This window comes from Polypterus senegalus, chromosome 7 (genome assembly GCF_016835505.1).
Source record: "Polypterus senegalus isolate Bchr_013 chromosome 7, ASM1683550v1, whole genome shotgun sequence".
NCBI classification, from domain to species: Eukaryota; Metazoa; Chordata; class Cladistia; order Polypteriformes; family Polypteridae; genus Polypterus; species Polypterus senegalus.
In genome coordinates this window covers 164,396,192-164,424,111 of record NC_053160.1, presented here as the reverse complement: position 1 = coordinate 164,424,111, position 27,920 = coordinate 164,396,192, and the positions used below count along the sequence as shown (strand labels likewise).

At 40.8% G+C, this 27,920-nt stretch overlaps 1 protein-coding gene across 1 annotated transcript; it reads left to right on the top strand.

Moving 5' to 3' along the window:
* LOC120532216 (major intrinsically disordered NOTCH2-binding receptor 1-like) lies at positions 1-27,920 on the top strand. The gene is made up of 3 exons (XM_039758067.1): positions 1-206; positions 11,329-11,574; positions 27,599-27,920. Exons 1-3 carry the CDS (start codon positions 42-44, stop codon positions 27,788-27,790), a joined length of 603 nt encoding a protein of 200 aa, XP_039614001.1. The 5' UTR covers positions 1-41; the 3' UTR covers positions 27,791-27,920.

The window sequence follows — 27,920 nt, the reverse complement described above, 5'->3', positions numbered from 1 at the left end:
GTGTCAGGCAGCGAGGACGTCGGCAGCAACAGAAGCAGAAGATGATGATGGATCTGTCAGTGCTTCCGAATAATAACCACCCCGAGAAGTTCCTGCAGCTGGACGTGAAGAACTTGGCGACAAGTCCAAGTTTCATGCAGGCGGGCTTTGCAGCGGGGGCGGCTTTATCTGGGCAGCGAAACTGGCAGAACCGCGTCTACCTTCAGGTAGGACAGCAGGCGAGCCCGAAAGGCTTCTGATCGCCATTCACGGCTCTGAAACGACAGCAAAAGAGTTTAACGTGTACGTGGAGCCAAAACGTCCGTCCACTTGTAGGCTGAGGGAGGGGGGGCGGCGCTGCCACCTGTTAAAATGGAGGATCGGTGAGCAGGCCAAAGGGGCTCAAGTTAGCGGTTTGTTTGGCTAAATGCCTATTTGTTTCTGTCTACAAATTCGCGTCCAGGCATTTATTCATACAGCGTGTGCAGACCACGTAGTTATTCATCGCTAACAGTAAAATATTCTGTAAATTCACGAGCTGGGTTACTCGGCCTCCCCCGGGGAAAATATCCATAGGCAATGGCCGGCAGTTACATCGCCGTGGGTTCATCGGTGTATCACAAGTGCTGTGCAACCAAATGAGCATTTGCTGTATACAGAATTTGTTTTCTTTATAACCAAAATGTAATATTATTGAATAACAGTATGACGCAGTGGTGAGGTTGTATGTTCAAATTCCGCGACTAAGTCTGTGTGCCCATCAGCGAATCGGTGCCCCAAGTTGCCTCAGTGACGACATCAGTCAGATCGTAAGTGACAGAAATAAGATGGTCACTGGAGCTGCTGTGGACCTGCTGTACGATCGCTCACGAGCAAAACATTCCTACGCTAGATCTGCACTTTCCTAGTGGCTTCTCTTTTGCTTTAACTGGTGTTAAGTTTTTGTTTTTTTTTTAATTTTGCTTTATACAGTTTCTTGCATTAGGAATTTGTTTGTTTTCACATACCCCTTGGGGTCAATGCACAGTGTCAGCCATCGTACAAGCACCCTTGGAGCAAGTGCAGGTGAAGGGCCTTGTTCAAGGGCCCACCAGAGTAGGATCTCTTTAGGCAGTAATGGGGATTTGAACCAGAAACAGATCCCGAGCCTCAGAGTTTGAACTGAGGCTGTCAGGTCCATCTGGTCTTGGATGTGAAGATGCCACTTGGACCTCAACACCAAAATGAACCACCACAGCACTAGGCACCCTCACTGAGGTTGAGTTTTACAGCGTGCTGGCTAACCATTAACCTCTGCATCTTCCTTAAGCTTTGTCAGCTTTTCTCCTCCAATTTCTCATCTGACTGTACACACCAAACGCGATCTCGTCTCTTTTTCCTGTTCAGGACACCTCCCAGTCTTCAGTTGGCCCGTCATTCGCTTGTGCTGCACCCTTCGTTTGTACAAAGCCCCCTGTCAGAGCAGCCCATGTATGGTAACATAGTATTAACAAATATGGACAAATAAACCTGACTTGGTTCATTTTATTTTTCTACTAGGGGGCTTAGCCCCCTACTCACATTGCTCGCCAACCCCACCAACCTGTGCTATGTGCCAGCCACTTCGCGTTTCTGCCACTCACTTTGTGAAGAGGGGGGCCTAAGGAGACGCGGTTGCTCCTTCGAAACCCCCTCTTAAACAGTGATACAATGGGAAACAAATACAGTTTTTTTTTTACCTCCTCTTTGCTCGATCAGCCGCTGCTGCTGCTGTGCCATCTGATCTGCATCTCGCGCGGCGCTTTGAACATTTAAAAGCCTGTACAGCTGCTGTCTTTGTCATCTACTCTCTGTCTTTTATTTCCAGCCCCGGGTGTGGTTAAATCTCTTGGCACAAAGTCTCGTCTCGCGGGATGTGAGTTCTTGATATTTTATTTTATAATTTAAAAATGGAATAATAATGTTAAAATCACATTAAAGTTCGATAAATTCTGAAAAGAATGATACCAAAAATATATATGTAGGTTTTAAAATAAGCCCGATTTAAAGCGTGACAACAAACGTGACATACAAACGCCATATTAAAATCGTTGCACTTTTAGGCTTAGGATTTTATATCTAGAGAGGAGATGGGCTGAGCAAAGTTCATTAGTCAAGTGAGATTTTGGGGTGTTTAGTTTTTCTCTTTGTAGAGGCTAGGTTTACCCCTAAATTCTGACATATCGAAATGTCCTTTCTTAGCAGATGCCTGCTGACCTAAATATACAGTCCTGCCAAATGTCTGCTTTTTAACCAGTTTTGAAACCAACCACTTGTATTATGAAAGTGTTCGTCTGTAGGGTGATACGGTAGTCAGTTTTAATTAGCCACAAACAGACAAGACTGCACAACATGGTGGCACAGTGATCAGCACCCAGAGTTGAAACCCCGTGCTCATTCCTTGTGTAGTCGCCATGTTCTCCCATGTCAGCAGAAGTTTTATTCCAGGTAAAATTCTTGCTTACTTCTCGCATCCCCAGAGACGTGTCGGTCATAGTGATGGGCGATTCTGAGGATGTGCACAATGCACTGGAGTGAATGGCGTCCTCTCAACAGCAGCGTCCTGCCTTGTGCAAATTGCTGCTGGGAGAGGATCTGCCACCCCCCGGACTCAGAACTGGATTAAGTAAGCGTTTATCACTGTGCTTAGTGTCGGAAAAGTCTTTAATCATCAAGACGCAATTAAAATGACAAAGGTTAATGAACTAGAAGGGTCCACACTGCTTTGAGTTTCAGGGCCCCCATGATGCCTCATAAGCATGCAGTCACTGAGCTCTAAATGGCTGGAATTGCTGTAGTGAGTGTGTGTGAGGGTCTCTACGTCAGGAGTCTCCTAAGCAGAAGAGAACAGCAGCATTTAGAGATGAGCAGCGGAGCAAACAGGAAGGGGTAAATGGAAAAGAAAACGTCAAACGACACGGAAGCATTTAAAGCTATGACAGAGAAGACAAATATTTATGATTTATGTGAGACGTATGTTTAGGTCAGACAACTAAACAATGAGGCCAGTTAAAGTCAGGACGTCGGAAACATGCCGACTGTGAAATCGATGGGAATAAAAACCTGCAGCTGCAGGGAGTCTACGGGACTGGACTGAACAATTCATGTGTGTCCTCATCTGCTTTCCTCATTCATTTTCTGTTTCTGTTTGTGACTTTTGGCTTTTCTGAAAGGCAGGACAGAATTTTGGTGAAATGATCTAAGCATGGCTTTTGGTAGCATTGCATCAAATTTTTTTCTCCTTTGACCCTGCACAGCAATTACACTGAGCTAAACAAAGCGTTGAGAGCAGGCCTCTGCTAATACAATAAAAATGGCGGCCATGACATCATTGACACCCCCATAGGTGCTGTGAACAGACAGAAAATCCATAACGACTTTGACTCAGTCACGCTATCAGCACTCAAGACAGTGAGCTTTACTGGTGAGCAAAATACCCGTCTTTCATTTGGCATCTATCTATCTATCTATCTATCTATCTATCTATCTATCTATCTATCTATCTATCTATCTATCTATTTATCATATAGCGCCTTTTATATCTATCTATCTATCTATCATATAAGCCTTTCATCTATCTATCTATCTATCATATCTATCATATAAGCCTTTCATATCTATCTATCTATCTATCTTATAGCTTTCTATCTATCTATCTATCTATCTATCTATCTATCTATCAAATATGCCTTTCCTATCTATCTATCTATCTATCTATCTATCTATCTATCTATCTATCTATCATATAGCGCCTTTCATATCTATCTATCTATCTATCTTACATGTCATTTTATAATTGCAATAAGTTAAATTTCCTAAAGAGAGTTTCCTTGGGGGGTGTAAAACAATGGCTGTTCCTTCTTAAATCCCTGTTCACACGTTTGTGTCACTTGTGTTTTTTATGCTGCTGATTTATACCAGTCAGCCATTTTCTAATATCCTTAGTCTTGTGCAGGGTCACAGGGGTCTGCTGGAGCCCATCCCAGTTAGCATAGGACGCAAGGGAGAAATAAACCCTGGACAGGGGTGCCAGTTCATCGCCGGACGAAGACACACACACACACACACACACACCCCGACCACACACTTGGGCCAGTTTAGGACTGCCACTTTGCTTAACCTGCATGTCTTTGGACTGTAGGAGGAAACTGGGGCACTTGGAGCAAACCCATGAGATGATTTATTGCACATTTTGTTTGTCCTTTTTCTCAGTATCGTGTTACAGAGTTTACATTTAAAGATTTCATATTCAAAGACTTAGCTTAGACAAAAGATTATTTTGGGGTTTCTCTGTAATGGACTCTGGCTTGCTTATTTGTACATTCATCTTGTTTTTCTCGTTATTTATCATTAATCTCCCAGTATATTTCTTCCTTACCAATTATCTGTGCCTGAACGTTCATAACAACCGCCGGCAGCACAGTGTGCTTTTTAAAAATGTGACGTGCTGCATATTTTCTGCACTAAGACACACCAAGAGGTGCCATCATTTCCGTCATTGTGTGTCCTCCACAGGTAAACTTTTATCAATTGTCTTTTCCTGTTTCTTGATTCCTGCACAAGAGACCAAGGATATTCACGCTTCAAGCACTGGGGAGCAAACGAGGACTTCAAGGATTGTATTTGCTCAGGTTTGTCATCGTAATTACTAAAGCAGGCATCAGACCACCAGAACAACCACAACTCACGTCTCACGGCCCAGCAAAATGCCTTCCCATGATCAGAACTGAGTGTGCTGATTTTGTTCTTCACTAAAGAACTTTATTTAAAAGAATGGCAGATGGATACAGAATTAGCACAAAAAAACAAGACTTCTAGGCAGGGACTAAACACATTTCTCCTCCTCTTCATTGTTGCAGATTTTGCTGGTCAAAAAGCACCATTTGTTTAAAACATTTTTAACATTCTGTGTTGTTCTACAAAATCAGTTCCAAATTTCGGACTCGTCACTAATGAGCACTAAAGCATATGTAGTGTGATGACGCATCCACCATTTCTAAAAGGCTTTAATGTCCTAAACAGACAAGGGTGATAGATTGGGAACTCGGGTGAAGTAAAAGCATTCTGCCCAGAGAGGTCCGGGGTACCATTTTGTGTTTTCCTCTCACTCCCTCCTCCAGTCTCAGTGCATCCTTGGTGGCAGACACGGAGTCCAGAGGTCGGGAGCAGACTGACAGCTACACCCAAGGGCGGCCTCCTCTTTCATTAACTCAGCAGCAGCCTTGTTGTTTCGCCACTGCCATAAACAAAATGATGAGAGGCTTTGGTTAACAGGCCGTCGACTCTGTGGCTCCGCAGTGATGCTCTGTACTGGTCAGTAGATAGATTTAGGAGCGACGCTGTAAACCTGCTGCCCTACCTTAAGCTTAGGGACTTCCTGAAGAAAATAAAGAAGAAGGATTGTAAAATAAAAAGCTAGCAATGATAGCATTTCAACAATGTATATTTCTTTTTTATTTTATTTTATTGATTTTATTAAAATCAAATAATATTCCATACAAATAGATTAATTTTTACAAAAATCGGTTAGAAACAAATCAACCCCTACCCCTGAGAAAGAGAGCTTGGCCAGCAGAGTAAAACTTTAAACTAGTAAAAATAAGTAATATTGATAAATTAATAAATGAATAAAGATAGAGTAAAAAAAGAGAGCAGAGAATCTGCTTATTCTATAATATTATCGATCAGATCCTGCCAGGTTTTGAAATCGTTTTGCACAGATCCTCTAAGTGCGAATTTGATTTTTTCCAGTTTCAAATAGTATAGAACATCAGTTACCCACTGACGTAGAAGAGGAGAGTTAGGGTTCTTCTAGTTGAGCAAGATAAGTCTACATGCCAGTAGTGTAGTAAAGGCGATTACAGTTTGTTTATCCTTCTCCACTTTAAGCCCATCTGGAAGAACACCAAACACAGCTGTTAGTGGGTTAGGAGGGATTGCGACACCAAGGCCGTCTGAAAGGCATTTAATAATTTTGGTCCAGGGTGATGTTAATTTGGTGCAGGCCTAGAACATGTGACCCAGTGAGGCTGGAGCTCGATTGCAGCGTTCACAGGTTGGATTTTGCCCTGGAAACATTTCAGATAATTTTAAACGAGAGAGATGTGCTCGATGTATAATTCTGAGTTGAATAATCGTATGCTTTGTGCATATGGAGCTCGAGTGAATTCTCTGCATTGCTACCTTCCACTCCTTTTCTGAAATGTTGAGTGAGAGATCCTTTTCCCACTGTCCTCTTGGATCTTTGAAAGGGAGGGACTGTAAAATGGTTTAATAAACTGCAAAGATGCTGTCTAAGTCCTTGAAACTGATCAATATATTTTCCAGCATAGAGGGAGGTGGGAGGTGAGGAGAATTGGGCAGGTTCTGTTTAACAACGTTTCTAACTTGAAGATAGTGAAAGAAATGCATTGCTGGAAAGTTAAATTTAGAATGTAATTGTTCGTAGGATGCAAAGACGCTGTCTTTGTACAGATCACTAAGTGATTTAATCCCACATGTTTTCCAGACATTAAAAACTGCATATGTTTGAGAGGGCTGAAAAAGTTGCTTCTCGTGCAGAGGTTCCACAGATAAAAGATTCTCCATCTTAAAATGCTTCCTACATTGGTTCCATATTCTGAGTGAGTGAAGCACAATTGGGTTGTTAGTATATTGGCGATAACTTGCATTTAATGGGGCGCAAAGCAAGGAATATAAAGAAGTACTGCAGGACTTTATTTCTATTGCAGACCAGCCCTGTATAAGTTCATCTATTTGTGTCCAGGTTTTTATAGCTTGTATGTTTGCTGCCCAGTAATAAAATTAAAAGTTAGGTAGAGCCACGCCAACTTCTGCCTGGTAGGGTCACCCTTTGGATATGTGGATGTTTTGAATTCCAAATAAATGAGGTTATGGTTGAATCTAATTTCTTAAAAAATGATTTACTGGTCTATATTGGAATATTTTGAGATAATTATATTTCAATAAACCAGTGATTAAAAAAAGAAGTCTGGTCCGCCGTTACTGTCTTTGATCTTTGCACATATTTTCTGGCAGACATTCTAACCTTGTCATGAACTTTTCTTTAATACAACCAACTTCATTTGAGTTGCAGAACGCCTTTAAACAAGCGCAGCGCAGATCACCTGCTTCATTTAAATTGAACTTAATTAATAATTCATCCACTGCTTGAGAATTTGCAATTGGTGCATTCATTTTATATGCATCAAGACTCCCGCTTTATTTCACAGAAACCTCTCCAGACTCATTTTACATTTCCATTGTGTGCAAAGCTTCCGAATGATGTGTCGGAAAGAGATATGGACAACTTAGGGCCATTGTGCTCATCCTAAAGTTTCAGCTTTGACATACGGCTTGCCACGGCCGGAGGCCATTAAGCTCTTTAAATTCAGAGACTAAGTTGGCTGCAGAAAGTCTTTCCAGTGAGCCAGAACAATATAAAAGGTGGGGCGCGCAGTGCAGTTTCATAAAAGTCAAGGAGAGGCGAGCGTTTATGCAGAAAAGGCCACCATTGTTTGGAGAATTTTCTAACATTTACTCCATTTTTATTATCACGCCTAGCACCTTGCGTACTCCTAGGGAAGTGCTTTACATATGACTCATGATGCATATTGCTCCTTATGAGATGTTGAGGTTTACACAGGGTTTCGTATGTGGGATTCTCCACTTCAATTTCTTAGCAACTGACAATTTGTAACCTTATTTTTTGTCTTTTGTCACCATTTTGTTGCATGACTCATGGCGTTTTGTGGTTGTTGATGTCTCATGTTGCTGCAATACAATTTAAGTGATGTCAGTATGTTGTACGTGACATGCACTTTATAAAACGTGGCTGCACAAGAAAGCACGTGTCTGATATTAGGGTTAAAAAAAGATTCAAACTGTTGTGAAATTCATCCTTAGGAAAGCAAAAGTAAAACAATAGGGAACTAAAATCAAAGTAAATGTAAAGGCTTTGTTGTGCTTTTTGAAGGTTTTCTTTTTTTATTTTAAAGTTTCTGAGATAGGGATTTTGAAAGATTTCTTTGTTTATGAAGCCCTCCTTGATTTTCTTTCTTAAAAAAAAACAAACAAAAAAAAAGCATTGTTTTGTGGACACTCACTTACTGTATATCACCTGTCATAACCCCAAATACTTGAAACAATCATATATTGCCAGCAGTGGAAACCTGCATTGCAATTTTTAAGTACAATTCTACAGCCAAAATAAAAAAAGCTTGCTGTAATACAGCATAATTGAATCAGTCATACTAGGTGATAGTAGGGGGAATTCTCCACAGCAAGTATCCTGTTAATTTCTTTAGCCAATAAGTATGTGATACTCCTGCACAGATGAAACAGGGGCACATGGTGTCAGTAGTGGGATTCTCACATTGCAAATTTCCAGTTCAGCTCTTCAGCAATTAAACCAGCCTGACGTCAACACACACAATATAGTCACGCATGGTGTTAGAAGTGGGATTCTTGTGTAAAGGTTACCAGTTCAATTCTTTAACAATAATACTAATAGTAAATTTTAACTCTTTACCAAATACGCCTGCAGTAATCCTGCATAGATTAAATAATTACATATAGTGCTAAGACTGGGATTCTCCACAACACATTTCCAGTTCAACTCTTTAACAACGAAGCCATCTATGGTGCTGCATTGATAAAACAATCACACACGGTACCAATGGTGGGACAGTCACTTTGCAAATATCCACAGTAGAAATACTACATGTTTTAAGTTACTGTACTTGAGAATATTTGTTTCTATTTGACTTGAATATGCATGCTTTCACTACATTTTTAAATGGAAATGGTTACTTTCATTCGGATGCTGGATACTGCAATATTAAACCAGAAAGCAAAGGGCTGCACAGATAGACACAGTGTTTTACTCGATTGTCTAAACTATAGGTTTTCCATGCTTTAGGAAAAATTTCATATATGAAGAATCGGGGAAGGTTTTCAAATTCACGCTACCTGACCCTACTACTTGATCATCTACACCAGCAGTTCTCATCCTGTGGGTCGCGACCCCATCAGTGGTCGAATGACGATTTGCCAGGGGTCGCCTAAGACCATAGGAACTATGGGTTTTGTCTATTCTAATGTGTAAAACTTGTTATTGTAGAAATTTTTCTATTGGTAGTTACTAGTTTTTTACTATAATTGTCATTCGAGGATAGACAATTGAATCAGAATAATTTCAAACGTTTTAATTGTCTTCACTTTCTTATTTTTAACTGTTTACATTACTGTACATCGAACAGCGTGACGTTACTCAACGTGGGGATTTACGCACTTCTTCTTACATTTCCAACAACATATCTTTGGAAAGACAGTTTTCCAGCTTGTCAAGTCTAAATACAGAAGTAGACTTGTTGCAGCAGATGATCTTTGTTGTGCTCTTACAAAGACTGCCCCGAGAATTTCTGATCTGGTGAGAAAGAAGCAGCCTCAACCATCGCACTGTCGTTGGCTTTTTACGCGTACTGTCGCAACAATTTTGTAGCAATGTAGTTTACTGTTGTTATATTAAGACTGTTACACATACTACGCCATGCTTTTCACATTTTCACGTAAGTATACAACATGAATAGAGTAAATACAGTTCAATACACAATGAAGAAAAACAAATAAACATAAGTTATAAAGACAAAATTTCATTTATTTGTAATTAGAAATAAATATTTTACAATATATAATTACATATTGTTTTTGTTATTAATCACTACGCTTTAATTATGTTCAATTTGTAACAATGAAAATACATTCTGCATATCAGATATACAGTATGATTCATAACAGTAGCAAAATTACAGTTATGAAGTAGCAACGAAAATAGTTTTACGGTTGGGGTCGCCACAGCGTGGGAAGTTGTATTAAAGGGTCACGGCACTAGAAAGGTTGAGAACCGCTGATCTACACAGTCGTTCCAAATCCACCTCGCTGCAGCCCGGCATATGGGAGTAGACCAGACGTCTCCTGTCTCAGTTACTTCCACAGCTGATGCTTCGTGTCAGACGCTCTCCTCACGTCAACCTGCTGGATGGGGTGGGCTGACCAGCAGGCTGTGCTTCATTGGCACTGTCTCGTGTGCTGGTCACATTATCCTGGGCATCACAGCTCACACAGATTGTGAACTAGTTGGAAGTCACTCCGTTGAGTGTGAAACTAGAAGTTTAGGTAAAACAGTTTATGAAAAATTATTGAATACGTGAAACACAATCATTTGAGTTGATTTAGTTGACTAACGCTATTAGTAAAGAATTTCTGTCAATTTTCACGCTGTTCGCCATTCTTTGAAAAAAATGGGGGTCATCTTTGAGGCCAGGGAGTGCTTAAAAAATTATTTAAATCAAAAATGTATTTTACGAAGGGGTTTTCCTGCACAGCCTCTCCTATTTATGCCATCCTCCTGAATTAAAATACAATCATTAAGATGTCTGCTTTTACTGAATGTCATTGCTTCAAATTGCAGGTACTTGGGTCATGCAAACAGTAGCTGGTCTATTTTATTTTTTATATATATTTATATTTTTAGGACTTTATTTGGCTATGTATGAAATAGGGAAAGATCCTACAGTTAGTTGTATTTTGATACTTAAGTGCACTTAATATCAGATACTTTTAAACTTCTACTTCTGTAGTTTTCTTAGGAGCAAATGTTACATTGACTTTGGCTAAAAGGTATCAGTAAGGCTGTTGGGTACTTTGTACAACACATTGCTATGATGCGTCAAACGTAAGGGGGTTCAGAACTTCTTGGACCCCAATTTGTATACAAAAGTCTGAAAAACGTGTCTCTCCAAGTAAAACTTTCCACTTCATTTCTTGCTGATTTCATTGTGAATGCTTATCACTTGCCACTAGTGAGCGCCCCTTGCGATGACTGCCATTCTGCCCAGGGTTGGTTCCTGTCATGCACTGTTTATTGCTCTTTGTGACCCTGGCCAAGCAAAAACAAGTAAATAATGTGGACTGATGGCTGCATAACACCATGTGTGATGGATTCTGGTGACAAGTGGAGCATAAAGTGCTTGACAGCCTGTCAAACAGAAAGCTACGTGCAGCAGTCGACACTGCTTGATTCGCAGCTAAACAGCCTCAGTGCTCACAGGGAGCATTTTACTTTTGCCTCCTGAAGTCCCTTCAGCAGCAATTTGACATCCGTTCTCAAAGAAAGGTAACACACGCTTGGGGAATTTTGATGAGTATTGTGTGAGCAGACTTGTTTTCTGGTTTCTTCGTTTTTTCCAATTAACTGATGATCACTCCAAGCAGTAATAGAGTAAGGCTGTCTCAGTTGCTGACATGATTTGCTCTCTTAATTTCTTATAGAGAGAAAGGAAAAATACAGACAAGGACCATGGAAACGGGTCACCAGAAAGCAGCCCAGTACTGCTGGACAAGTTTCTTGGGAAACACATCACACCCATCACCCTGAACTCGAAAATCAAGAGGAATCCACTTTACTCAGATATGAGGACAACAGACGAGTTGGACACGAGGAAGACAAAGCCTTCATGGACAATTCAAGAATATGACCGCCATTCAGTGCATTCGAATCTGGTAAACTACTTGAAGGTGAGTTAAGGGGAGCGAGGTGAGAGTTAAACCTGCAAAGAGATGGACTGAGTGCACCTCAAACAAATGAAAGGAAACTTCACATTAGAAAATCACTTTCAGTACCGGGGCCTAAAAGACCTAAAGTACGCAGGAACAGTTTTCCATTTTCAGTGCCCATGAGGATGCCTTTCTCTTTTAATTAAATCATTTGCCTTACACATTTCACTTATTAGCATTGAAAAACATTTTCCTACTCTCAGGGGACTTGTAACCTTATCTTCATAAGCTGTCATCTGTCTAAAAAGTCCTTCACAGCCTTGAATTTGAAGCCCACACTCAAGCCCTTGTGATGCAACTCGAGGAGGCCTGGTTGGTACTCTCACATTTGAAACCTTAGGCCAACCTGACTCTGAAATTGGCCACTCTGAAGACAGTGTGACAGTGCAGGTGGGCTCCATGCTCCCACTTCTATTTGGGAGACTCTTGAACTGTTGATAGTCATAACCGAGAGGAGCCGGGCAAATGAGGATGCATGTGCAGCAAAGGGTAGGTGCAGAAAGGATTAATGCTTTTATTAAAAACAATCAAACAAAAAAGCAGTGTTCCAAATTGCAGCACTCCATATGTAATAAATAAGTCATCCAAGAAAAGGGTTGTGGAGGTTAAAGTCAAGTCAATAAATAGTTCCATTGAAAACAAGGTTAAACTCCAAGAGCAGGAAACGTTTCTAAAAATCTGAGTCCCTCTTGCATCCCTTAAAAACTAACATCCCCTCTGCTTACAATGCACAGAACCTTGCAGTAGAGGAGACGCCCTGCTGATAGGCACAGCCAACCTTCATTTCCAGGCCAGGGTCCCTGCAGTCCATGCCTCCCATTAGGGCTCCCTATCCAAGCCTCTTCTCGCTCTGCCTCTCTGCGGACATAGCTCCAGGTTACTTCAGCTACTCCAAACCGCTGAGCCAGTGTGGCCCTCTTCAGCCCCTAAACTTCAACCTCACATTTCCCTAGGGGCTCTCCTGCCAGCTGCCTGCCTGCACCGGCCTACTCCCGTTCCTGCGATTCTCTTCATCTTTTAACCTGCATCATTTCTCTTCTGTTTTTTCTCTGTCTGCTCTCTTTGTTCCCCCTACTGCCGTGTAGGCCCCTTTGCTAAATGGACACAAGTGTAATGCACTCCTCCCTCTGACACAATAATAAGGCACCTACTGATGCTCAAATTGTCATGTGTACATGCAATAATCAGCCAGGCACCCCAGCCGTCCCCAGAGCGAAGCGCATTCGCACACACCTGCACCCGACTGGTGCCTGCACCTCACAGGGCGTGATTATTTATTGAAAATTAGCACAGTGCCACGCACCACTTATCACAGGCAAACACACACATCCACAGGTGGATCCTCCTGTTTTACTTGGCTGCTATGCCCACGATAATAGAAAGAAAATGCTGTGCTCTTAGAAAAACTGGTATTTTATAAATCTGGAATAATTTGAAAATGGGGAACTTCTGATAATCGTAATAAGCTACTAAAAAAGCTAGTGAGAGCGAACTGAATATACACGCAGGCGTTAGTTATTATGGTCTGTTGATGTCTTTAATTTGAAGTCTTTTTATTAAAGTCCTACAACAAATTGTGGTTTTCTTACCCAGTAAATTCAATGTTAACATTCATTTTGTCCTAGAAGGTCTCAGTACAGACTTGAAATTTTATTTACCATTACAGAGATCCCTCACTATATCGCGCTTCGACTTTCGCGGCTTCACTCTATTGCGGATTTTAAATGTAAGCGTATCTAAATATATATCATGGATTTTTCGCTGGTTTGCGGATTTCTGCGGACATTGGGTCTTTTAATTTATGGTACACGCTTCCTCAGTTGGTTTGCTCAGTTGATTTCATACAAGGGACGCTATTGGCAGAAGGCTGAGAAGCTACCCAATCAGAGCATGTATCAGTATTACATATTAACTAAAACTCCTCAATTATATACGATGTGCTTCCTGCGCGGTGCTTGATTGTTTGCTTTTCTCTGTCTCTCTCACTCTCTCTGCCTGACAGAGGGGGTGTGAGCAGAGGGACTGTTTGCACAGAGGCTGTTTGCCTAGGGGATACGGACGCTCTTCTAAAAAATGCTGCTTTATCGCGATGCTTCGGCATACTTAAAAGCACGTATTGATTTTTTGATTGTTTGCTTTTCTCTCTCTCTCTCTGACATTCTCTGCTCCTGACACGCATTCTTTGAAGAGGAAGATATGTTTGCATTCTTTTAACTGTGAGAAAGAACTGTCATCTCTGTCTTGTCATGGAGCACAGTTTAAACATTTGACTAAAGGGTGTTATTTCATGTCTAAAGGGCTCTAATAATGTTAACAGTGTGGGAGAGTTTATAAGGGCTTAAAATATATAAAAATAACTACACAAACATATGGTTTCTACTTCGCAGATTTTCATCTATCGCGGGGGGTCCTGGAACGCAACCCCTGCAATCGAGGAGGGATTACTATATATATTGTTGATAGTGGCTCCATTTTGTGTACTTTCACGTTTGTTGTTGTCATGGTGACCTTTACACAAGGACCAATGAGTGCACTGTGTGTGATGTCATGGGAGCAACTGTTTTGCATCTCATACCTTTTTGAGATGTGGATGGGTGTCTATGTGATATCACATGTGTCTAGTTAGCAATTCTAGTTAAGATTTTCTCAACATTTCTTTCTGGCAATAACTTGGACCATGTTCATGCGTCACAGTCCTGTTGGGCTTCCTGAGTACAAGTTTGGCCCAGTATTTGACTTTGATAACACTTATCTGCAGGTCTCCTGTCATAACAGCATTTTCTGCCTCTGTCTGTATTTCTTAAGAACAGTACTCTAGTACAGTGATTCCCAACTGATGGTTTGCGAAAAAAAAATTTGAAATCCCAAAGGTAAAAAATATAATTAAATATTAAATGTAGGCAAATATATTCACAGTACTATTAATAATACAATAATAAAAATGGTTCAACAAATCAAATAAATGTCAAATTCATGACTATTATCTCAGTCACTTACGCATTGCAATGGAAGGTTCCGTAAAATTGTTGAGTCGCAACAATCTGTAACGCAATGAGACGCTACGCTGCTGGCGATGCATGTACATTCTCGTATGATCTGGAAACTACGCATTCAGCGAACCGAGAACCCCGAATGCGCTCGAAAGAACGAGAATAACGTCTGCCGATATAAAAACACTGTGATCAGACAAGGGAGAGTAGAGTCGAATTGAATTGTACGAGGTGCTTAAAACCCACGAGTGATTTTAATAAGATAAATTGGAAGTGCATAGTGTGTGTAAATAAATTACGATAAAGACTTTTTACTTAAACGTGCACACGTCGAATATGAAAGTGAATAATTATTACTCCGTAATGTTATTATGGATTGATGGTTAAAAACGGGTAGTTTTATCAAGTCTGACAAAAAGCTGGATGAGCAATCAATTGCTTCTTCTTCGACTTCAGTCCCTGATTTGGTATCAACACAGGGTGACGATAGTGAAAGTTGTAGTGAGCTATCTTCTCTCCAGACTGAAAGCAAGGAAAAAATAGGCGAACATAGTAAGACAAAAGAGAAGAAACGATAATATGACAGCAACTATTTACGAATAGGTTTTTATTTTACCGGGGATTGAGTCAGAACCTAAACCCCTTTGTGTAATTTGTAATCAAGTCCTGGCCAACAGCAGTTTATAGCCATCACTTCTTCGTAGACACATTGAAACAAAACATCCAACGTACAAGGATAAACCTTTTGTAATGACTACACAGGGGGTTCGCCAATTTATTCCGTTTTTTTGAAGGGGTTCAACAAGGAGAAAAAGGTCAAGAATCGCTGCTCTAGTAGATCCATATATCTGCGTAATCACCAAGTTCATCTTTTCCTTACCATTAAAGAACTGAAATTAGACACTAGGGTCGGATAAATAAAGCTCTATTTTTATTGTTTCAGACCAGTTTTCATACAGTTTCCATCCTTCATTACTATCATTTTTATTTATTTTGGGCATCTTTTGGATTTTGTTTTTTATTTTGTATTTGCCAAAGTACACAGTGTTGCCCAGTTGCATTTTTAAAAATGGGCTAAGAAAAGAAAAAAAGGCCTACATGTTTTTTTTTTAAATGGTGACCCTGTTATTATTGCTAGCCTACACATCCATCATCTACACTGCCTCTCTATCAGTGTCTCTCTCTTGTAAGTCAAAAGTATGTTCTTTTTGGGCCCAATTGGATCTCTAAATTGTGGTAACTCCTTGCTGGGTTGAAACCATGAATGCTGCCATGTTTGACTTATCCTCTTAGTTCATGGAGGACAGTTCATAGTGCTTCAATTATGAAGAAATGGCGACAAAGCAGAAGATAAACAACAACCCTTTAATGATTCTCCTTTGTGTTGAGGTACACTTCCCCTCTCGATCAACCCTCATCCAACACTCCTGCAAAAGCGCTCAGTACACCTTTTTATATCACAGCAGGTTGAAATAGCACACAGCATTACTAGGGTAAGTAATATTAAGTACTTGTCATTTAGTCTGCTAGCCAGGCTTCAGTCTATAAGTTGTTTCACTTACTCTGAGCCAGCAGGTGGCAATAGTGTGCACACTGTAGCACATTGGAGAGAAAAAAAAACTCACGGGGACCCCCAGAGTCAAAGTTCTGGCTTCCAAAGTGTCTGCAGATTTCGTTTGTGCCTTCCTAGTAAAATCAGATAACTAGACATGCTGTTTGTGCCGCCTTCTTATGATGATGTCAGGAAAGCATTGTTACTTTGTTAATGTAACTGGCTTTTCTTTTTATGAAATGGCAATTATTATTTCTTGTTAATTGTAGTTTTGCTGTTGCTTCTGTGATGCCATTATATCAATGTCTTGTGTGCTTGTTTTTCACTGGAACCACTGTTTTTATATTGAGAATGTTTCACATTGTCTTGCTGTGAACTGTGTTTGTTTTTATTTTTTTCTGACATTATTTTATATTATACTAGCTGTGTAAGCCCATGCTGTAAAAAGCCTGGGGTCGTAGAAACTACTGAGATTATCAGAAAAACACTGAAACGTAGACATGAAAGGAACTACTCTGGGCGTCTCTGTCCAAGGAAGATTCATTTTGCCAGCGTGCTCACCTCACTTGTGCTTTAGTAGCTAAGCAACTGTCTTTCTTCAGAGGTTTCGTTTTGCCGATGTGCTTGCCTCGCTTGAGTATCCTCGGTGGTGGATCCCTTACCCCGACTCCACCTCTCACTTCCGGGATGGACAGACACACACACTCCCACATGTAGACATTTATACATAAGATAATTTGTCCCTACCTTTAGTGTTTTTTGACGTGTAGAGTGCAATCATGTTATGTATTTCAGGTAACAAATTTATGTTCTACAGCAGGGGTGGGCAAACTATGGCCCGCGGGCCACATCCGGCCCTTTGGTCTGTTTAATCTGCCCCGCCGAAGATTGTTACAAAATTGCCCAAATCAAATCATATCATAATTATGACTGTATTCATTTGACCTTGTCCTGTAATGCCTGGCGTTCCACCAGGTGGCGCATTAGGCGCAGTGATACATTGACTTGATTTTGCGGAGCCCGGGTTACTCTCTGTTATTATTCTGCTACTGTTCTGAACCCACCTGCAACAATGAGTGAGCCAAAGAAAAGAAAAGTCGACAGTGAGTGCCGAGTGTTTAATAAGGAATGGACAACTAAATACTTTTTCACTGAAGTCCGGTCAAAGGCTGTATGTCTTATTTGCCAAGAAACCATTGCGTTTTTAAAGGAATACAACATCAGCCGTCACTTTTCCACCAAGCATGCCAATTACGCTAACAACCAGTCAACACAAGAACGGACAGCTACCGCTCAGAGGTTGGCAGCTAGTTTGCAGGCTCAGCAAAACACCTTTATCCGACAAACTGCCATCCAAGAATCAAGCACGAAAACAAGTTATGTGTTGGCATTCAAATTAGCAAAGAGCAGCAAGCCTTTTTCCGAAGGGGAGTTTCTCAAAGAGTGCATGGTGGAGACAGCAGGTATCTTGTGTCCTGGGAGCAAGAACAAATTTGAAAAAATTAGCTTATCACGCAGGACAGTGACTCGCCGTGTTGAGCCAATTGACGAAGACTTAGCTATCTAGTTAAACAAAAAAGCGGAGACATTTACATTTTATTTCTTGGCACTGGACGAAAGTAATGACATAAAGGACAGCTTTTAATTTTTATCAGAGGGATTAATGACAATTTTGAGATAACGGAGGAGTTTTTGGCCATGGAATCCCTAAAGGAGAAAACGCGGGGAGAGGACTTGTATGACAGCGTGTCAGGGGTCATCAATAGGCACAAGCTACCTTGGAGTACGCTCGCCAACGTTACCGCAGATGGGTCGCCAAATCTGACTGAAAAAAACGTTGGGTTGCTCAATAGAATCCAGAAGAGGGTGAAGGAGGACATCCCTGAGCAGAAGGTAATTTTCTTACACTGCCTAATCCACCAGGAAGCACTGTGTAAATCCGTATTGCAGTTTGACTGCGTAGTGAAGCCAGTTGTAAAACACGTTAACTTTATTCGAGCGAGGGGACTTCAGCATCGTCAGTTTATTAAGTTTCTTGAAGAAATTGACGCTGATCACCAGGACTTGCTTTGCCACTGCAGTGTTCGCTGGTTAAGGTTGGGGACAAGTATGTCGACGAGTGTGGGAGCTCAAACAGGAGATGATCTCATTTTTGGAGCTACTTGAGAAAGCTGACGATTTTCCTGAGCTGAGTGACACAGATTATTGGCTTTGTGATTTAGCTTTTCCTGTGGACATACTGACACACATGAATGAGCTGAACATGAAGCTACAAGGGAATGACCAGTTTGTGCATGAAATGTACGCAAACGTCAGAGCCTTCAAAACCAAGCTAGCTTTATTCTCAAAGCAAATGTCAAACTACTCATTTGTTCATTTCCCCACACTGGCTACGCTGAAAGAGGCCCCTCGACTTGTGAAAAAATACAGGAAATCACTGGACGACCTGCATGGAGAATTCTGCCGTCGGTTCTCTGATTTTGGAAAAATTTACAAGTCACTTCAGCTGATGTCATGTCCCTTCACAGAGGACCCTGAAACGGCACCACAGGAGTTTTAGTTGGAACTGATTGATCTCCAATGTGACATCGTCTTAAAGGAGAAGTTCAACTCTCTTAAACTGGATGAGTTTTATTCTTCACTAGCAAAATACCCGCGCTTTGCAGCGGAGAAGTAGTGTGTTAAAGAAGCAATGAAAAAGAAAAGGAAACATTTTGAAAATAACGTAACATGATTGTCAATGTAATTGTTTTGTCACTGTTGTGAGTGATGAGTGTTGTTGTCATATATATATATATATATATATATATATATATATATATATATATATATATATATATATATATATATATATATATATATATATATATTTACACACACACACATAAACATATATATATACATATCTATACATATACACATATATACACATACATATACATACACACACATATATACACACACATATATATATATATACATACACACACACATATATAAACATATATATACATATACATACATATCTACACATATGCACACACAGCTATTTCGTATCAGTGCAATACGCTGCTTGTTAAAACGGATGACTCCCACTCTTACGTGCAAGTCTGCGTGGATATTATGAACTATCGATTTGTTCAAGTTCTATTTAAATTTTAAATAGAAGGAATTTTTATTTAGTCGACAGAAATATCTTTGGTAGGAATGTTAAAAACAGACAGGAATATTATTCGTGAATAAATCAACTCAAACCTTAAATAACTTAAAAGAACAAACATTCAAATTTCTTTACTCTTATGTAAATTTATATAAAAATAAACTTAGATTTTAAATATCCCAAAAGATTTTGCTCTCCATAAAAATATATCCTGTCAAAATTATACAAATTCAAATATGAACATGCTGCATAACAAAACCTGGAAATATAAATAAAATGTGTTCCTTTCAGCAATAACAAATCAAATCATTCAGTTGTCTTTGCTCATATGTCATTTTAGAGCTGGACGCCTGGCATCTTTTTTTGGCCACAGGTTCGTTTATGTTTGGTGTGAGGTTCTGTGTTGTGGAGATTCTCAGGATGGATTGCAGGTGCTCATCAGTGAGGCGACTCCTGTGTGCTGTTTTGTTAGTCTTTATCACTGAGAAGAGCTTCTCACACAGATATGTGCTACCAAACATGCACAAGGTTCGAGCCGCATGTAGACGGACTTTTTTTGTTCTTCAAAGTCACCAAAGCGCCGTGCAAACTCAGTGCGCCAGTTTATCAGCAAAGTGCGTATTTGGGAACACCGTAGTGATGACTTGGTTCAACATTACTTGGCAACAGGGAAAGTTGCATTTGTGTCTCCCATAAAAGCAACTTCACTTGAAATCACTTTGTGATCGTGCACGGGTAAAAACGTCAGCTGAAGTGTCAGATTCTTATTTAATTCTTCTGCTTTCTGTATCTTCTGCATTGTATTCAGGTTACCCTGATGTTTTGTCTCATAGTGCCGTCTTAGATTAAATTCTGTAATTACAGCCACATTAGCTCCACAAATGAGACACACGGGTTCAGTAAACATATACTCAGCCTCCCATCGGTTTTAAAGGCTCTATTTTCAGAATCAACTTTTCTCTTCAGCATCGTGTGAGCTAGCTTCGCAATAACTTGCAGCATCATAAGCTAGACTTGATTAACGCGGTAAGTGTTCGGCAAGGCAGCTGAAGCGCTGCATTATGGGACCTGTAGTTTATTGTGTTATCAGCGCTTCATATACCCGGGCTTTAATAACAATAATACAGTATATAAAATGATCTCGGGCGGATATAATTACACTGGCGGATGTGGCCCGCGCCCTTGAGTTTGACACATATGGACTAAATAGAACTTGAAAAGATATATTTTTTCAAATGTGATCGTGCAATTCAGATCGAGTTGACGCGCACTACAGCCTGCATGCCTCAATAAGTCATCCTCCCTCGCTCTTACTTTTTACCGCTCATCTAATGAATACACTGAGTATGGCTTTACCAAAACAATCATTGATGGCTAATAAAGTATCCATTATTCGAGTATGTAGATCGGGATATATATATATACATATATATATATACCCGCGTATTGCAGCGGAGAAGTAGTGTGTTAAAAAAGCTATGAAAAAGAAAATAACGTAACATGACTGTCAATATACAGTATTTGTTTTGTGAGTGTTACTGAGTGTTGCTGTCATCAAGGATTTGATTATCATTATTTCTTTCAATCAGGTTCGTGTTTGTAGGATGTGTTGTGTTCAAGTTACATTCCGTGTTTGTCAATCGCTGTAAAGATGACAGGTTTCATTCATCGATTCGCTTCTTACTGCATCAATAAACAGCTCGTCTTCTTCTTTATCTGAGACCTGACACACTGCATGCACGGTTTTTTACACTGTCTTCCTTTAGCGGACATTGACTTTTTCCAACGTGTGCTTTGTTTCCGCAGTAGTTGGATTTATGAATATGCTTATCAGACGCTTCATATTTTTTGCTGCCTTTTCAATTGTGTAATTCGGTTTTGTTCAGCTCTTTGGAACTGTTGCTTTTATCTGTGCACTGCGCCAGTTCACGGAGCCGCTCGTGTACATGCATCGAAGGTTCCCAGCTGTGCTGGTGCCATCTCGTGCTATGTCCATGGCTGTATTTAATGTTACCTTAGTCCTGGCACTTAAAACTTTCTCTCGCAGTTTCGCTGAGTTTGTGTCAAACACCACCCTGACCATCTCATCTTCCTCTCCATAAGCACAGTCCTTCACCCGTGAATATTTAGTGGGAGTTTGCTATTGGATTGCCGCTGACGGACGGCCTTATATGGGCAGGCACTAAATTACAAACGCCAGCGCAGCCTGTCTATGAACTTAATTTAAAGTGTAGGTTTACATCGCTTTGTTTCCAAGTAGCAGAACTCATGAATATGGTTGTATATGTCACTCGCTCGCTTCTTATTGTTTCGCTGCCTTCTCAATTATATAATGCATGTTTTCTTAGCGCTTTTGAGGTCTTCCTGGTTTTCTATGTACTGCGTGATTACGGGAGGCGTGATGATGTCACACGAAACTCCGCCCCCACGGCGTTGAAGCTCATCTCCATTACAGTAAATGGAGAAAAACAGCTTCCAGTTATGACCATTACACGTAGAATTTCGATATAAAACCTGCCCAACTTTTGTAAGGAAGCTGTAAGGAATGAACCTGCCAAATTTCAGCCTTCCACCCACACGGGAAGTTGGAGAATTAGTGATGAGTCAGTGAGTGAGTGAGTGAGTGAGTGAGGGCTTTGCCTTTTATTAGTATAGATTAAGCGCAGCCAAATTTCCAAACATCCAGAAGATGGCACAGTGGATGCTGGTGTTGTGTGTGTGTGTGTGTGTGTGTGAACAGACTTTTAGTGTGATGAACACCAACAAAGCACCGCACAGATCCCAGTTGAGCGATGAACACCTCAGATCTGTTCTGAGATTGCCACAACTAAACTAACACCAGACTTCGATGCACTGGCAAAAAAAGGGTGATCAACAACACAAACCAGGTTTCCATTCAAGGAGTTTTTGCGAAAAAATATTTAGCGCTTCAAATTTTTGCTGATGGAAATGGTAATTATTGATAAAATGTTGTACATGTCGACATAATATTTTTCCGTTTAACTTTAGCGCATAAATTCCATATCGATACTTCAGATGTTGCAAAAACTACATTGGAAACACTTTTGTTGGAAAAAAGGGCTTTAACGCAAATAAATGTGTCACATGATACATTTTCATCACGTGCAATCAAAACGAGAATAGCGGAGAGGTTCGCATGGTCCGATGAAGAGACTCGTTATTTCTCGTGATGAGCCAATGCAGTAGCGGATAGGCTGGGTCTCCTGCTACTAAAAGGGGTACCTGAACTCCCTCCACATCAACTGTAGCCTGGGGGTGTCTCTCAGGATGTCTAAATAATATAAAAACCGCAAAGGTAATTTACTGTGCCAGTCAAAATATTGAATAAACCGTGTGTTTCATTATCTAAACATTTTTTTCTTATTATTAAATGGCAGATGTTTTAGCATATATGAGAAATTCTCTAATTAATATAAACTTTAGTTTTTTTTTTTGATTAAACGTCGTTATTTTGTATTAATTCAAATTTCAGTTTTAATTGAAAACCTTAAGGGAAGCAGGTTACAGTACTAATTCAGTTATCGCACTGAGAACGGATGTTGAAAGGTAGGCTCACCTGTACAGATCCGATGCTGCAAACACAGCTGCATCATGGGCACTTCCAGGAGTGCCAACACAAATGTCTCGTATCATGCACCTGTCATCAACAAGGGCCTGGAGAACAATAGATGGCCACCCTTTGCGATTAATGTAATCGCGGTAGCCTTCCGTCGGGGGAAGAATAGGCACATGCGTGCCATCCAGCGCACGTAAATCTGTGGCAAAAGATGCACCAAGGAATTGCGGTATGCAATTTCATTGGCCTCCGCTACAGTCGGAAGTCAGATATAACGCTGCGTTAATTTTTCTTTAATAGCGGTGCACACAGCATATACACATCGATGGACGGTAGTTTTACTAACCACGGAAGTTTCTCCAACTACTCTATACTTGGCGCAGGTTGCCAGCTTGTAAAGGGCGATGGCAATCCGCTTTTGGGTTGGAACCGGTGGTCGGTGGCAACCTGTGATGGGCGCAACATCAGGACTGATGAATCCACACAACATTTCAAACGTCGGCCGTGTCATTCTAAAATGTTGCAGTCAGAGATTTTCTGTGAAGTGTCTCTCCACCACCTCCTCTCAGAAGGTCTTATTCCATCGTCTCTCCCATACCCGCACTGGGGTACTTTCTTCGAGCTCAAGGGCTATCGGACAAGCAACTGCTTCATTCTGCTGTCGTCTTCGGATATTATGTACAATTCCAATTATTTGTGAAACTGAAATAACAGTAAGCTGGCAAATTTCAAAAAACTGTCTGAATAATCTCTCCATTTCTTTGTTTCTTTGTTTAGTGGAGGGGGTGTAACGTGGAAAACAAAAGGTAGATAATTTGCGACATACACAAAATTATGTATGGAAACGGCTCAAGGGCAGATTTTTTTTTCGCGATACAACAAAACTTATGCGACAGTTCGTTTCGGGGGGATGACGTCATCACACACACCATTTTATCGATAAAAAGCCAGTTGAATGGAAACAGGCTGGAGACAGCAAATTTCGCACATTTTTTTTTACGTATATTCTGTTTGTCGATAACAAAACGTCGCAAAAAACTGGGTGGAAACTTGGCTACTGTTCCCACTAAAAGTGAATGTAAATATTACCACTGTAATGCCTTTTCTATGTTTATGTTTGATATGTGTGTATCTAGTGCTGGCCCGGCCCATCTGTCAAATTTTAAAAGTCAATGTGGCCCCTGAGCCAAAAGGTTTGCCCAGCCCTGTTCTACAGCTAGATATTTCGCTTTTTATCGTGACACCATGTTTGTAGTTGTATGGACTCTGCAATTTGTCTCCTGTTACTATAGCATTGCTAGGTGTGGATGACTGCTTATCTGAGATTGTGGATAAAAAGTTAATTCATTGCTTTGTGTTGATTTAAAATACACTGCACAGAAAAATGAAGGGAACACTCAAATCACACATCAGGTTTCAATGAACAAATAATTTAATTGGAATATCTTCACTGAGTGATACTATGTAATTCGTTCAGAACACATTGATGTAACAATGGTCAATGGAATCCAAAATCACCAACCCAGTGAGGCCTGGATTCAACATCACACCAAAAATCAAACTCAAAAATTGAAATCACAGTCTCATCCAACTTGCATGAATTTCATCACAGCATCTCATAATGTGACTCAGTAGTGTGTATGAGCCCCTGTTTTGATTTGGGAAAATGGTTCAAGGGATTAGAACATAAGTAGGCAAAGAATCAGAGAGAAGAGGTCCAATACTTCTATTTTAATTACTTAATCAATTATAATAATCAAACACATATATAATGCAATATGATGCAGACATACAAAACAAAACAACACTTACAGACATATAAAAAGACACAGAGCCATCATCCCAGACCAGTAGACTGAGGGGGCCCGCTTGTCAGGCCGTCATAGGACCAACTCATTTTTGCCTTTCAAATACCGGGCGGTGCATGCTGTCCCCACGGTTGAGCCTCCAAAGAAACTGCGGGCGGAACCTTCCCTTATATACTAATTAGGTGTCCTTGCCCAAAAGCGGCCTATGTGGAAGCAGTGTATGCAGAAGTGATCAGTTTCTCACACCCCCTCCTTCCACGGGACACGGCGCTATGTTTTTCTTCTACTCGGCCTTGAGACTAGTGCTTGATACCAGAAGACACAGTAATATGCTTACATGTGAAAAAGCTTCTCGAAGTGAAAACAACTCCTTACATAGCCATGGCTGTATCTTTAGAACGTTCCCGGCCGTTTCTCCCAAAACATTAGTAATGCAGCTGGGTTTCGCGCTGAGCGACCAACGCCCATCTGCTCTCTTGATCCCCCCGTCTCTTTAGAAAAATCCTTCCATTACAGCCCCACGTGCCTGTATGCACTACTGACAATAGGAGCATGGGCATTCGCCTGATGGGATAGTGGATGGTGTCCTGGGGAATCTCCTCCCAGACCTGGATTAAGGCATCAGTGAGTTCCTGGACAGTCTTTGGTGCTACTTAGCGGCGTTGGATGCACCGATATATAACGTCCCAGAGGATCTCAGTTAGATTCGTGTCTGTGGAAGGTGTGGGGCCAATCAATGCCTTCATCATCTGGGAACTGCCTACACACTCTGGCCACATGAGGACGAACATTGTCCTGCACTAGGAGGAAGCCAGGGCCCACTGCACCAGCATAAGGTCTGACAATGGTTCTGAGGATTTCATCCCAGTACCTAACAGCAGTCAACGGCCTGTCTCCTGGTATCTCCTCCATGCCGTTGAGGCTGTGCTGGAAGACGCAGCAAACCTCCTAGTGACGGCATATATGGACGTGCCATCCTGGATGAGCTGGACTTCCTGTGCCACCTGAATCTGCTGCAGGTACTGCCTCATGCTAGCAGTAGTGACAAGGACACTAGCAAAGTGCAAAACTAGAGAGCAGTTGTCTGTGGCCATCACCTGGAAAACCATTCCCTTTCTGGGGGGTGTCAGTGCACTGGTGTCACTTTTATTTGCACCAAAGCAGGTGAACTTGAATAACAATCGCTTGTGCTTCCTAACTGGACAGATTGATATCCCTGAAGTTTAATTGATTTGGTATTACAGTAGACGATGGCGATAACGTGTTCCCTTAATCTTTTGAGCAGTGTATATACAGAGTTTTTTTCTACATTTTCTTTTGATCATGGCTTTTGGGTATTGGTGTTAGAATTGATTTGGGGGTTAAGACTTTGGACTGGCTTACTGGCTCATCTCTACTGCTAGCCCTTTGATGTGGCATAAATAGCATTATAAACTGTGTTCTGAGAATTTGCAGGTAAGGAAGACAGAATTTCAACGTAAGCCAGATATACAAACACATCACGGCGCCAGAGAGTGTTGCACGTTGATGAGCGCAGGCCCTTAAGAAGTTCCCTGTACACGATACACAAGGTAGCAGTGAGCCTGTGAACTGATAAACGGTAGGCACACACAGTGAGTTACATCTACTGTACACTTTAAAATGAAAAACTTTAAAGTGAGTGACCTTACAAAATGCTTGCCTTAAGAAATTGAAACAATTTAGGGAGCATTTGATTTGTACTTTGATTTTGATTCGGCTTTGACTTTTACCTAATGCTTTGAACGTGGATGATCGTTGTACAGTACAGTAGCTTCTTATGTACTGACCTTTGATCTTATATTTTGACCAATCTTTTTGAAAATTCCTTAAATACTGATGAAGACAACTTTCTTTAGAGAAGGGGCTGCCTGGTGTCCACTGACACTTCTGTAGGTGCGCCTGGTCAGCAAGCACCTAACAAATATCAATATACTGTACTGTATGTATGTACAGTATATGGCCGACTAGAATTGCTTGCCTGGTATATTTGTAGAAGCTGCTGCTTCTTGAAATAACAATTTAGGAAGATGAAAATACAATTGATTTTGTTTTGGTTTGAAAAACAATCTTTGTTTTTGGGTTAGGGACTTGGGGCTTGGAGCTTATTTGGTTACACCAGAATCAACATGTGAGACAACATGGCCGTGTGCAGTGTTATTAATAAAATATTAATTGCAACAATAAAACATCAAAATGAATGTATCATGCAAGTGATCTAATCCTTATAGCACACAATTTCAACACCACAACAAGGTCCGCTGTCACTTACTGTATTATAGCGCCATTCACGCTTTTCACAGAAGCAATCCAAACGTTGAGCACGTGTGGCTCTTAGTTATGTCACACTCATCAGCTCATAAGTTGGTGTTTCCATTGGGAACTAAATATTTTGTAGAACATGAAAAAGGGGAATTGTTATATTCTTTAATGGGGTCAAAAATAGATCCCTGCAAGACCAAAGTCACTTCATTTTCTTATTTCCAGGGCATCAAGGAGAAGAAGTTCACTGGAAAATTATTAACAGGTAGCAAAAGTGTGGTCTGCTGACTCAGGGTCACCAATTCCAAACCCATACTTAGCTCAAAGGTAAAACATTCATCGTGAAAAGGTCAAAATGATCTAAACGAGGCATACATTGGGCCTAGTGGGCTAGAAAATTAAAGGCTAAAGGGCAAAGAGGACCACAGTTGCTTTGATGAGCTTCATTATGGCTAGTAAGAGCAACGCCGGGCTGACATGAGAAGCTGTGCACTTTTACTTGCAGGTCTCCAGCTGAGCAGCAGCAGATGAATGGGAGCGATATAACGGCATGCATGCTTGGCCGAAGGAGAACAGGACAGCATATGGTGACGGACCTCTTTCTTTCTTTTTCTTCAGGAAGACCCAAACGAGCTGCGCTTTTGGATGGAAGACCCTTATACACCTGGCTATGACTCCTTACTGAAAAAGAAGGAGATGGAAGCGAGGCGAGCACAAATCTGTAAATGTGTAGCCGTGGCCTCAGGACTTGTCCTCATTTTGATTGTTATCATCACTGTTTCTGTTCTTGTCACGCTCCACAGACAATGATTTTATGTTAATTAAGCAGAGGTTCTCCAGTTTTAATCTCGGTTCGGACAACACCAGTCTGTCACACATGAGCTTGCAGTTAGTGTTATGATCCTGGAAATGTAAAAAATTAAAAGCAATTTACTGTTTT